General features: G+C 37.0%; 1 protein-coding gene across 2 annotated transcripts in view; it reads right to left on the bottom strand.

Moving 5' to 3' along the window:
* The window catches only part of LOC121369649 (zinc finger C3H1 domain-containing protein-like), a 94,924-nt gene that overhangs the window by 75,457 nt on the left and 5,418 nt on the right, over positions 1–14,049 (bottom strand). For both annotated transcript variants that reach the window (XM_041494692.1, XM_041494693.1), the window contains exons 5-14: positions 12,946–13,066; positions 11,076–11,137; positions 8,090–8,545; positions 6,577–6,705; positions 5,443–5,583; positions 4,437–4,558; positions 3,369–3,543; positions 2,524–2,706; positions 1,408–1,905; positions 303–392 (exon numbers count right to left, since the gene is read on the bottom strand). In XM_041494692.1, coding sequence (XP_041350626.1) covers positions 303–392; positions 1,408–1,905; positions 2,524–2,706; positions 3,369–3,543; positions 4,437–4,558; positions 5,443–5,583; positions 6,577–6,705; positions 8,090–8,545; positions 11,076–11,137; positions 12,946–13,066 — 1,977 coding nt within the window. The remainder of the gene's footprint in view (positions 1–302; positions 393–1,407; positions 1,906–2,523; positions 2,707–3,368; positions 3,544–4,436; positions 4,559–5,442; positions 5,584–6,576; positions 6,706–8,089; positions 8,546–11,075; positions 11,138–12,945; positions 13,067–14,049) is intronic.

The following is a 14,049-nucleotide window of genomic DNA, read 5'->3' as shown; positions in this document are numbered from 1 at the left end:
TGTTCAATGTTTTGCCGTTGAGTTTTCGAAGGCAGTTATTACCAGTATAGCAATTCAGCCAGGACCGGGACTTCAGGTCGAGAGATCAAAATTTTCGAGACACTGAAGGTGGAGTTATCAAAGTTTCACTGTCGATGCCACCTTGGATTCTTTAGTGTACTACCTTCCAATCTCAATCAAGAATTTTCTCCAGAAGAGATATTTATAGCAAGCAATTAAGAACATTTGCTCTCTTAAATATAACCCACCCCCTCAAAAAAATTAAAATAAATAAATAAACTGAAGCAAAAAGCAAGCTGTACCTCTTTAACTTGTGGGATTAAGTCCTTGAAGTGACAGTGACAAGGACAGTGTAACAGTGGACTCTTTAGAACACGCCGGCTTTTTTCAATCTGCAAATAAACAAATAAGAGAAGGTATTATTAACAGAATTATCATTTAAATTTACTGTAACAAGTGGTATCATGTTTAAACAATGAGTGAAAAACTCTGAAGAATTTAATTTAATATTTTACACACCAAAAAACTGAAGAAGACAAGGTGGTTTATATCACCATCTATCAAGCGAGTATAAAAATAATATGTTGACTACCATTTAACATATTATGTCAACACGACTGATATATGAAAAAAACAAAAAAACATAACTCATTTTTAAAACTTAATTTAATTTTTCACTACCACTCAGCTGATGTAATATTCACAAGTTTCCGGTAACATGATGGCCAAAATCACAGAACTAAAAGTCTGTCACTCATTATCAAGTAACATAATCCATAATCCATTATCTGCAATTCAAGTAAAACAAATTCACATTCAATTCAATGGTCCACAAATTAAGAAACCCTTAGGGTGCATTTGGAATGGGAGAGGTGACCAGGCTATACCCCCTTTCCCTTGTCTTTTTGGCAGCAAACTGCAACCCACCTATATTGTCCCTTGCCTTGATGTTTTCAACTTTCCATAACATTTTATTTTGCTGTGGAATTTTTAGTTTCCTTTGTCACTTTTGTTAGTTAATTATTTATTTGTTTAACACTAACAAATTAAACTTCTAGTATTATTTGTAAAAGTACCATGGAAAATGCTATGGCAATTTTTTTTTTTACAGTGGCCATTTCCCTAATTGTCATGGTTGCTATTACTACCTATACTTCAAGCATTCTAAGAGTATTGCTAAATCAGAACATGTAGCCTAACATATTTTAATATCTCCATAATTCAAGGACCATAACTGTCAAAAAAGGACAAATCCTCATAAAAGTCAAACTTGATCTTTAGCTGTGTATAATAAAGCTATACACAAAGTTTGCAATAAAATGTGTGACAGACGGACATACAGATAGGAGACAAAACCTATGGTCCCCCCCGTTTGGACTGGTAGGGGACTAATAAATTTCAAAGTACCTGTAATTTCCTCAGTTTGATTAACTGTTGACTTGAAGGCATTTTGAACACAGGGGCAGACGATTCAGCAGTCACACTTTCTGTCCTAGAAACACTGATGGAGTTGTCTTTCTTGGGTGTGGGAATGTTTGGCTTGTTACTCGTGTTCAGTTCAATAAGAGAACGTCTTCTCGACTTGTTGAGCAAGGGATCGTCAGTCACATCAGCAGTATCAGTACCCAGTTTTATTTTCTCGAGGTTCGTTATCACAGACTGAGAACTATGTACAGGGTTTGATGGAAGTGCGTCTTTCACAACATGTTTTGGTGCATTTGATTTTGGTTTTGGCAACTGTCCGGCTTTCAACAGACGGATCTTTTCTGCGTATTCCTTTTCGAGGTTTTGTAATCGAAGCTTCTCTCTTGCAATAAATTCTGCTGACTTCTTTTGTTGCTGGGTTTTCACAGGGGGAGCATTCTCCTTAGCAGAGACTGCAACTTTGGATTTCTTTTTCAGTAACTGAAATAAAGAAATCAAGATTTTATTGAGAGAAGAAAAGGAAAAGTTTAACATAACAGCATATTTTAAACTATAGTTATTGTTATTTCCATATAAGCTACTCATACTGAATACAGCAAGGGGTTTGTTTTGTTTTTTAATGTTTGTTTTGTTTAACGTTTATTTTGTTTAACGACACCACTAGAGCATATTGATTTATTAATCATCAGCTACTGGATGTTAAACATTTGGTAATTTTGACATATAGTCTTAGAGAGGAAACCCGACACATATTTCGATTAGCAGCAAGGGATCTTTTATATGGACCATGGCCTTTGATGTACCAGTTGAGGTGCACTGACTGGAACGAGAAATAGTCCAATGGGAATCCATCCAAGACCGACCATGCATCAGGCAAATGCTTTAACACTGGGTTACATCACATCCCTTGAAATTTGTATATGCTTTCCCAAGTCAGAAAAAGACAAAATCACTGCCTTCAGTATAACAGTCATGGGGCACTGGTTGAAAAAAAAGAAGTAAAAGCATATTTCTTTAAATATTGTAAATGTAAAAAATTATTTAAAAGGCAAAAACTTCATTAATAAAAACTTAAAAATAGAGCAAATAAGTGCTTACGTCGTTGAACACAGTAACAGTGAGGGAATCCAGTTTTCTTTTCTCTGCTGGCTTGTTGTGAATGGATATCATCCTGGGCTGGTAGTTTGGTCCGTAAACATCCTTCCCCAAACTGACAGTCGTCTCCTTGAGATCAGTAAACTTCTGTTTCCTTTCCAGCAGTCTCTGTTGTACTACTCTGGCCTGAATAATCATCAGATAATTCAATAATCATTTTTAAAATCCTTTATTTTCCTCTTACATAATTCTTGTCATACTTTTCTAGCATTTGTGCTGGGGTGTCGTTAAACATTCATTCATTCATACTTTTCTAGCACATTCAAGTCATAGGGAGGATTACAAAATTTAGACAGTTATATTTAGCAAGATCATATTAAAACAAGAAACTGGAAAATACTGACTAGATTGAAGGGATTGGAAGGATGGAAGGATGGAAGGATGGATGGATGGATGGACAATGACAACTGAGTGACCAATTGCCTGACCAAAGCATGAAATTAACTATGAAAATAATGATTTGAAATAATTTTGATCCTAGTGTGCTGCCGATATTTAAAGTTATAAACCAATTTTTTTTTTTTAAATGCCCTACATACTAAAACTAAAATTTTAAGGCAATGCAACAATAAATAAAAATATTCTAGTAAGATGGCACCTACATCCAGAGTGTTATTTTTTTCCCCAGACTTATCAAAGAAGGTGGCCGTCTTTAGGATTTTAATATGTAACAAATTAATCTGTCAATGTAGTCTGTACAGCAAGCCGGCACCAAGGAATCGTCAAGTGGTAGTTAAAATAACCAATGAAATCTGTTTGGTTGCCAGCATATTTAAAACAACACATACCTGAGACTTGCTTTTGTCCGCTTGCTGTCGATTGGCTGAAATTAATTTTTCGGCAGCAACCAACTGTTCTCTAAGTTTTTCCGTCTTCCTCTCCGCCACTTTCAGACTGTCTAGATATTTGGAGGCCCTTGTCACCAATGACTTTAACAACACCTGGTCTCTCTGTATTGTCAACCTGAGAAAAAGAAAAAAACTAAACTTTCAGAACATGAAGATTTTAACTGATAGTGTAGTTAAATTAATTACAGAGAACATTTTGTTCATTATCACGTTGCGATTCGCTATGCAAGTTTCTGAGATCACTGGACAATTTTAAAGCATTAAACAGAAGTTGCACTGGACCACTGGTGGCAAGAGAATGAGGGTGAGACCCAAGGAGACCTGGGATCGGGAGATAAAGGCTCTTGGGTGGAGTTGGGGCCCGGTGACAAAGCTTGCAACGGAAAGACAACATCGGCGTTCTTTGGTGTCGGCCTTATCTGTGACTGCACACGAAGAGGATGCTAATCAAGTTTCAATTGACTAGAAATATCACTAATCAAGATTTTGAAAACAAAAAGTTCCCTCAATTACATCTGGTAGTTTGACAACCTAACAGTGGTAATGTGTAAGTGAACAGGATGGTGGGCAAGAACTGGAAACATGAACTACTCTTGCCTTTGGATCCCATTTCAACTTAATAAAATCACTGAAAATAATATACATGGTTTCTTTAAGTTAACCAATCATTTCAAGTGGTACATATATATAAAAATAATATAAACCTAACCAACAAGAAATATTTAATTCCTCTTTTGAAGAGAAAAATTATCAAATATTTCCCCAAATATGACCAAGATAAATGGGACAATTTGGCTTTTATTCTGTGATAACGAAGAATATTCACTAGTTTCAAAATAGCTTCTAATTCTGACTGCATTTTGTCTATTTTATATGTTATAGCAAATCTGTTTGAAAAATATTCTAGGTTTCAATAACAGACGAATATATTTTCAGTATTTAACAGAATTTAACCTATAATTTTTTTCTCAGTATTTAACGAAGTCTGGTGGCCTATAAACGACAAACCTGAGTTTTGTAAGGTTGGTCTCGTGCTCATGAACCAGCTCCAGTCTCTGTCTCTGTTGTGTGACTTTGTCATCTTGTACAGCCACATTAGAGTCCGACGTCAGGGAACTCCCAGACCGTTGCTGAAATCAGTATTTGTGTAGTGAGGAAGTGAAATAAACAAATAACATGTGTACAACAACAGTAAGATAATAGTATTGATACTGTATGTTTCCCAATACTAGGAAATTAACAACAGTTAACTAGACTTTTGGAGCCATTCTACAAGCAAGTTATGCAAACTGTGATAATTCTACCTGCACCCCACCAACTTCCCCCCAAACACACCTCCCCTTACATGCAATATATAGAAAATAACTAGTTAATGACATCGGATATCTGCTTTATCCTGTGATGGAAAGAATGGGAAATTCTGCAGAATTTCTCATTCGTCATTAACTAGTTATCTTTATCTTGCAGACCATAAAAATTAAGGGGAAAAGCTAATATTTCTGTTATTTCAGCCACATTGTATGATGACCTAGAGGTCAAAATGAGTGATTTTGTAATGTAGGCTATGCATGTGACATCACACGAGTGACCTCAAAAGTCATATTCTGCTAGTAGCAGGATAAGACTTTGCTTTATCCATCATCTTATTCTGTTAATAGAAACAGTGGTTGCAGGATAAAACATTTTACAATGCTAAGACCACTTGATATAATTAACTATGGATTTATATAATCAATTATCAAACCACTAGCAAATGTTACTTTCAGTAAAGAATGAAGGCTTTGACAATGACAGACATGTTGTTGGAATTGAAACATGTCAATGAATTATACCAATCTGCCTCTGTACGACACCATATTGTTTGACACCCAACTCCTGGGCTCATATTTATAAAATTTAAAAAAGGCATTTCCATGTCATTGATGTCTTAAATCTAGACTCTAAAAGTTTTACAAGCACAGGGCATTAGCTATAATAGCAGAAACAGCAATAACTACACGAGTAAGGACTCTACCTCAGCCGACATTCTGGCAGCTTTAAGGAAACTATCGAGCCCACCCAGCAGCATGGACGCTGATGGTTTCGGTGAACTCTCATCGTCTTCGTCTTCAGAGGAATCGTCAAGTGGAATCACAACTGGCTTATGAACGGGAAGCTGAAAGTACTCAACAATATTAATTAAGGGCCAGCAATGCTTATGGTTTGAAGAATCGATGGAGAGCAATAAACTACTGCCCTGGATTTATGTTGCAGAGCAATTACTTCCAGTGTCTAATTCACAGTAATTCTGAGGAAGAAAGGAAATGGTTTATTTAATGACATACTCAACACATTTTATTTTCGGTTATATGGCGTCGGACATATGGTTAAGGACCAAACAGATATTCAGGGAGGAAATCCGCTGTCGCCATTTTATGGGCTACTCTTTTCGATTAGCAGCAAGGGATCTTTTATATGCACTATCCCATAGACAGGACAGCACATACCATGGCCTTTGATGTACCTGTCGTGGTGCACTGGCTGGAGCAAGAAACAGCCCAATAGGCCCACTGACTGGGACCACTCCCAAACCAACTACGCATCAAGTGAGCGCTTTACCACTGGGCTACGTCCCACCCCTAATAATGAGGAAATATATTAATGATATCTGTGAACAACAAGGTGACCAGATTTTTCCCCAACATAAACATTATTTTGCATTAGCACATACGAGTGAGAGCAATTGCTCACTTCAAACCATAAGGACTGCTCAATAGACACTTTTGGCATTTTTGTATGCATCACAGGTCAAAAAGTACTCCATAACAATAAAAACTAAAACAAACTTGAGGACATACACTGGTTGAGTTAGTAGTCAAGTTCTTTTATCAATGAATATTTGCATACCTATAGTCCTTCCTAGCCAACATGAACATTGTTTTTTGTAATTAATTTCAGTTTTATTTGACGCAAAAAGAAAGGCAGAAGTGTTTTGGAAATAACAAAAAGCCACACTACTTGTGTGTGCAATTTAAAAAACAATTGGTTCAGAAATAAATAGACTGCAGTGTCAGAAAATGACATTCACTGCTGGGAAGGACTATAGCACTTCTGGTTTAAATATTAAAATAAATAAAACAATTAGAAGATTTTAAAAGTCCGTACTTACCACTGTAAATGAATGAGGTTTTGACTTCTGTGGGACTTTCCTCTGTATAATAACACCAGGAGATGGTGACTGGGCACGAGAACCTGATGGGGACACATCCGAACTGGGTGGGCGGCTACCAGCTTTAGACTGAAAACCCCCAAAAAACCCCAGATGTCAATGAAGTGCTAGCAAGTAACTGGAAAACAAAATCTTTTAAAATGCAGGTGACCCTAAATAAAACAAAAGCAAACCATAAGATGTGAAGACCGTGGAGAGAATCTAATTAATTAAAATAAAAAAATAAAAAATCATATAAATTCAAAATTCAAAATGAAAAAGAAAGTTGAATTTAATAAATTCTACTCTTTTTTTTAACACACATTGAGATGAATATTCAATGATCTAGGTCTTATAGTTTGTGAGATATGGACCTAAATGCAAAAGCTTAAAGGAGCTAAATGCAAAAGTCAACTTTGTTACAACTGCAATCGTCAGAAAAGAAAACATATATCTAGCCTTATTTCTTTGTTACAGTAACACAAAAATAAAAAAATTTGTCCTGCTACATAAGATATGCTCTATCTTTTGTCACAAATAACAGAACAATTTGTTCAGTACTATGTAACAATTTTCTATGCTAGTTTTAGAGATTGCTTCACAGTTCCAATAACCTTAAATAGTAGTTACTAAACAACTTTTAATTAATTAATAATGGTTGCTAATTAAAATGTTACAAACAAAATGTTCCTAACAAATCAAATGATGTAAACATAAACCATAATCACAACTGTTTATTTAATGTCACAATGTTGTTGTTTTTAGCACAAATATCATAATTCTTCTTACTGATAAGTGCTAAAGAAGCAAATCTAAATATTGCTAATGAAAAAAAGTTAGTTTTTTTGTGTAGTAACTTAATTAGAGAACACTGATTAATCAATCATCGGCTATAGGATTCTTATAGTCCTCTTTTATAAGCACTTTCCCTCAGACATGACAACACATATAACAGCTGTTGATATATGTACTACTACTACTAGTCATGGGGCTGAATAAATGACATGGGTGTACTGAGCAAGTTCTTCCATATGACCCAAGCATCTCAGGCGGAATTTAGCTCAGTCATTTGAGAACTCGCTTGAGGTGCTTGCGTCACAGGATAAAAACCACCTTGGTGGATCCATTCAGCAGATTGGGTTGTTCTTGTTCCAACCAGTGCACCACAACTGAACAAAGGCCGTGGTATATGCTTTCCTGTCTGTGGGAAAGTGCATATAAAGATCCCTGGCTGCATTAGGAAAAATGCAGCGGTTTTTCCCCTTGATGACTACGAGCCAGTATTACCAAATGCTTGATATCCAATAGCCGATGATTAATTAATCAATGTGCTCTAGTGGTGTCGTTAAACAAAACAAACAAACTCAGGCAAGTTATCTCTATCAACTGAGGTAGATCCCACCCCAGTAATAATGCAGAACATGAAAAGTCAAATCATAACTAACCTGAACTAAAATAATGTTATTTTAAATACCTTCGAATCCACTATATGTTTCCGCTTTTCAGCAATAGACTTCAGAAGTTGTGCTCTCAATAGAGCAGCCTCATCTCCATCCAGTTCAGAATCTCCGTCTTCTGGGGACTGTGGAGGTCCTTCACTCTCAACCAGGGGAGGTGGTGGGGGTGGAGTGTACACCTTGTCATCTGGGGGAGGTTCACTTGGCAAAGGTGGGGGTGCATCAGGAAGTGGTGGAGCAGGAGGAGGTTCTTCGGGTAGTGGGGGTGGAGGCTGAGGCATGTCAGGGGGTGGAGGCTGGGGCATATCTGGGAGTGGGCAGACCGGCAAGGGAGGTGGGGGTGGTTGATACATGAACTGTGAGTAAGATGTTGGTATAGAAGCTGGAGCTGCAACAGGAAACCATGTTGGTGCGTAAGACAGCTGTGACGGGACAAGTTGGGAAGGTATGGGTGGTGCAATTGTTTCTGGAATCTGAAATAATAGAAATTAATTAAGACATGGTAAAACAAGAGTTTCTCATAATTAAATGTCTCGCCTATCATGAACGTTTTAGAGCACTGTGATGAACATCTTATCTATAGGTGCAACTATAAACCAAGTTTCATTGACTTACAGTTTGTGAGAATCTGATCTAAATGTGAAACTTTAATGCAAAAGTTAACGCCACTGCCACCATTGGAAAAGTAATATTTTAGCCTTTTCACATTGTAAAAGTGAGACAAAATCCCATCTTAGTTATTTTAGGTTTTATTAATATTTTAAATTTTACCAAGTTCTATTCCATATATACTGACACACAATGAAAACGCAAAACAGATATTTTTCAATATTGTTATTGGACTTAAAATAACAATTTATGAGAGGAAGCCATTGATTGGTACTTCTGTCTGGGTTTTAATCCTGGTTTTGTTCTCGTTACACATACAATAGCAGAAACACACAAAATGGTGTGAAATGCATTCACTACATGCTCAATCATGCTGCATGCAATGCACGTAAAATGCCAGTATGTGGACACATAAAAGTCATGTAACGGTTTCATATTCCTCGTCACATTAAGAATGCCACTACTCAGAGAAGAACAAAGGGAGCGAGCCTTGGGCATGGTTCAAGGGAGGACTTCGCAAAGCCAAGTTGCTAGGACCTTCAGAGTCTATCCATCAACTATTGGATGACTCGTTGAACATCACCAACAGACTGTGAGTGTCCGTGATCGACCTTGAGCTGGTCAACATCCCGTTACGACCCCATGCCAAGATCGGCAGATTTGACGACACCACCTCGGTTCAGAACTGCGACGATGACAGCAAGCAACACGATAGGACGTCATGGAAGGCCTATCCATCCGATGACGGTCATCCGTCAACTCAGAACAGCTGGACTCAGGTGCAGACGCCCGTACAATGGTAACATCATGACACCGCGACATCATGCTGCAAGACTACAGTTTGCTCTCCAGAATGGTAATCATCCACCAGCCTTTTACCGGAGCATTGTTTTCTCAGATGAGTCCCGTTTCTCTGTCTCCTTTGCCAATGGCAGAGCACATGTGTACAGGAGACTCCATGAACGGTATGCTGACGGATGTGTGAGGGAACGTGATCGGTTTGGCGGCGGTTGTCTGATGGTATGGGGGGCAATCAACTGTGATTTCAGGAGTGATCTCATCATTGTCCACGATGCCCTTACAGCCCAGCGTTATGTTGACGTTATTCTAAGACCAGTTCTCCAGCCACCTTTGCGCCGTCACCGAAGACCAGGAGGTCCACTTCTGTTTCAACAAGACAGTGCCCGTCCACATACTGCAAGAATTACCCAGGCATTCCTGCAACAAGCCGGTATCACCGCTATGAACTGGTCCGCCGTTTCACCGGATTTGAACCCAACTGAACACATGTGGGATGAGTTAGGATGTCGTGTACGTCACCACCGCGTAACGTTGCTGAGCTTGCACAGGCGTTGCAGGAGGAGTGGAGGAACATTCCTGTGGCTTATTTGAGATGTTTGTGCCAATCCTTTCCCTGTCGTCTTCACGCATGCTCACTGGCCAGTGGTGGACACACCAGATACTGACCTTGATATGGGGGGTTGAACTTTTCGATTACGAATGCAACTCGATTACTGATGATAACTGGCCATGTTTCCATGTGAATGTATCTCATGAATACCAGTCATTAATGTCATATTACATTATCCATCAATTCATTAATAGTTTGTCGTTATTTGCAATGAAAAGTTATTTTTGCGTTTTAATTGTGTGTCAGTATATATTTTATGATTAAAACCAAAATCAATGGTTCCGAATGAACCTTCAAACAAGAGGTTTTAAATAACATCACTATATTTGTACAGGTACCCCATATGTGTGTTAAGTACAAAGGCACAATGAAATAAAATTGCACACATTTAAATAATGGCTTTTTTGTGTCTAACATATGGTTATTTTGGCACTTGGTCAAGGATCATGGGACATGAATAGGAACAATCCTGTGACAATCACAGCAATCTACCACTGAGCTACATCTCAAGATTGTGCTTTTAAGGTAGCACTATACCAAGTAACATTAATTGAGGTCAAAGTTCAAAGTGCACCTAACTTTAAATAGCACAGTTAATACTACCAGTCCTACCATTGGTGATGTCAAAGTACCTGTTGTCCAAAAAACCCAGCTCGTTGCATCTGGGCAATAAATGTATGCAATGTTATTTCACTGTGCCTTTATGCTTAACAAACATATGGGGTACCTGTAAAACTATAGTCCTTTCCACAGGTAACGCCTTTTTTAATACTATAGAATTTACTACAAGGATTTTTTTTCTTCTAAGCAAATTGTTTTATAAACTGTGCACAGAAATAGCGGGGTTCTTTCCAAAACACTTTTAATTTTCTTCTTACAACAAACCAACCTGAAATTATTTACAAAAAACATTTTTGTAGGAGGATGGGATGGACTATAAGTACTACAATTTTGTGTGAAACTAAGACAAATTTTATACACACCATTAAGGGAACTGGTTGCATAGCATTTTGGAAATCTGGATCAAACTGAAATTCTTCACATACTGCAACATGTTCCAAAAGTAAGGATAAAAAAAAAATTAGTATATATATATATATATATATATATATATATATATATTAGGCTTAAAGTGTAATAGCAACTTTTTCACCAATTAAAACACAAAACAATGGGTAGTTACATTCAACCAATTTATTTCTGAAATAAAACTGTTCATTCTGTTACTAATAAAAACAAAACCCACATGCATGTTCTATGTTCATTTAGTTATTGATCAAAGCAAAAAACACATGTATATTCCATTCAACATCCAACATCATTCAAATATAATTAAATTGCTGTTACATTATTCACAATTTAACATCATTCTATTTGTTCAGCCGCAGCAATACGTGTTTGTTCCATTTATCAATGAACGTAAAAATAAAGAAGGAAGGAAATGTTTTATTTAATGACACACTCACACATTGTATTTACGGTTATATGGCGTCGGACATATGGTTAAGGACCACACAGATATTGAGGGAGGAAACCTGCTGTCGCCACTTCATGGGCTACTCTTTTCGATTAGCAGCAAGGGATCTTTTATATGCACCATCCCATAGACAGGATAGCACATACCACAGCCTTTGATGTACCAGTCATGGTACACTGGCTGGAGCGAGAAATGGCCCAAATGGCTCACAGGGAACATTATTTAAAAATCTTAGGTAACCGGAAGTCAATTCACGTGAGTTTTACTTAGGTAACCGATTGTTCGGTTACGTGAATATAGTTCCCTTTCATTACTGATATATGGTACTTTTAATTTTAGAATGTAATTGTTCATCACGTAACCGATTGGCGGTTCTCGTGATTTTAAAGTTGCGTAACTGACACACGAACAGAACAATGGTTCTCGTGAAATATTGTGCCTTGGGCCCACTGACGGGGATCGATCCCAAACAAACCGCGCATCAAGAGAGCGCTTTACCACTGGACTACATCTCGCCCCTGTTAAAAATAAAGATGTCAGGGAACGTCATATCTGATGATGTCACTTTGTCTTATTGAGCTTTATAATTCAGAACCAATTTTTTTTAATTTAAAATAAAATACAGGGCTTCTAGATTATAGTAGCCCCACTCCTATGGCTAGTGATATTCGATGATGGGCTAGTAAATAACTAATATTACCATGCCCGACGGCTAGTGAAAAAAACATTGTCAAATGTTGCAGTTAAGTCTATTTTGCAAATATGAATATCCTGACCCCACCCCAACCCCCAATGTTAGTGTTTTTAAGCACTATCTCCCTCTTTATGTGACATATCTGGTTATTACTATTATTATTAAAGTAAAATTGTATTAACTTAAAGTAAAGTAGGGCTAGTGAATTTTTAATCGTGGCTATTTTTTATATACACCATCCCACAGACAGGATAGCACATACCATGGCCTTTGATATATCAGTCGTGCTGGAACAAGAAGTAGCCCAATGGGCCAACTGACTGGGGTCGATGCCAAACCGACCGCGTATAAGGCAGACGCTTTACCACTGAGCTACATCCAGACCCCAAACTTTATATTGAATGCATTTGTACAATTTGAAAAGCTGGGACTTGTTTTACAAAGCGATCATAGTGCTAAAATCACCTTAAGTTACTAAGTTCTATTACTGACTTAGGATCAATTCAGCACCAAGATCGCTTCGTAAAATGGGGCCCAGCTTATTTTCTACTTAATAGTATCAAAATATATAAGCTTGAACAAACAGCAGCACATACATAGGTAGATAATAAAATATGCCTGGGTGTGATTAAATCATCACTTCTTTCATCTCATTTTCACATAAAAATAATTGTAAACATACCTGGAGACCCGTCATTACTGTCGTCTATGTCCATTTCCACCTCTTCATAGTTGTCCTGTAACTGGGACAGTCTGACGGTTGCCTGTCTGCGCTGTGTTGATGCCAGGCCCGTATGAGGAGTCTAAAAAGATAAATTCTGAGTACAATATTGTTAAAAAGACCTAACAAAACACCCCAAAGATCTGTATTGAATTTTGTTCATATATATTATACACAGGGTTCAATTTGCCTATTGCCAAATTGCTAAACAAAATTATACAATGTGGCTACAACTTTGAGGATTAAAAAATGCAAATTTTCTTTAAATTAAAGCACTAATTTTTATCTACTTATTGCCAAATTAAAGTTAAAGTTAGTTTTGATTAACGACACCACTAGATCACATTGATTTATTAATCATCGGCTATTTTATGTCAAACATTTGGTAGTTTTTGACATATGATCTTGGAGAAAACATGCTACATTTTTTCATTAGTGGCAAGAGATATTTTACATACACTTTCCCACAGACAGGACAGCACATACCATGTCTTTTGATATACCAGTCGTTGGGCACTGGTTGGAATGGGAAAACCCCAAATGATCCTGTCATCACCAAAGCACCTAAGGTGAACACTCTTACCAACTGAGCTACATCTTGCCACCACCTCATTCATATTATACTTTTGTCTGACACCTACGGCTCACCCTGCCCATCGTCAAATAGCCAAATGCTAATTTTTATACAAAGTGACTACATTTAGTATTAGTCTAGAACACAATTTGTTTTTAATTAGCTACTTTTTCTAATAATTTTCAAGGAAATACTCTACATATCAAAACTGTCTCAAACATAAATTTTTTTAATGTGAGCCCTAGTCAGCCTAAAGCAGATTTTCCATTGTGCTATGGTGTCATTAAACATTATTCATTCATTGCCAGTGATAGCATGCATAATAATAATATTTTATAAATTATAAATGTCTTTTATTGCCAGTGATAGCATGCATAATAATAATATTTTATAAATTATGAATGTCTTTTATTGCCAGTGATACCATGCATAATAATAATATTTTATAAATTATGAATGTCTTTTCTTGAGGGGGTAAAAACTTTATTAAT

This window comes from Gigantopelta aegis, chromosome 4 (genome assembly GCF_016097555.1).
Source record: "Gigantopelta aegis isolate Gae_Host chromosome 4, Gae_host_genome, whole genome shotgun sequence".
NCBI classification, from domain to species: Eukaryota; Metazoa; Mollusca; class Gastropoda; order Neomphalida; family Peltospiridae; genus Gigantopelta; species Gigantopelta aegis.
This window is presented reverse-complemented; position numbering and strand designations above follow the sequence as displayed.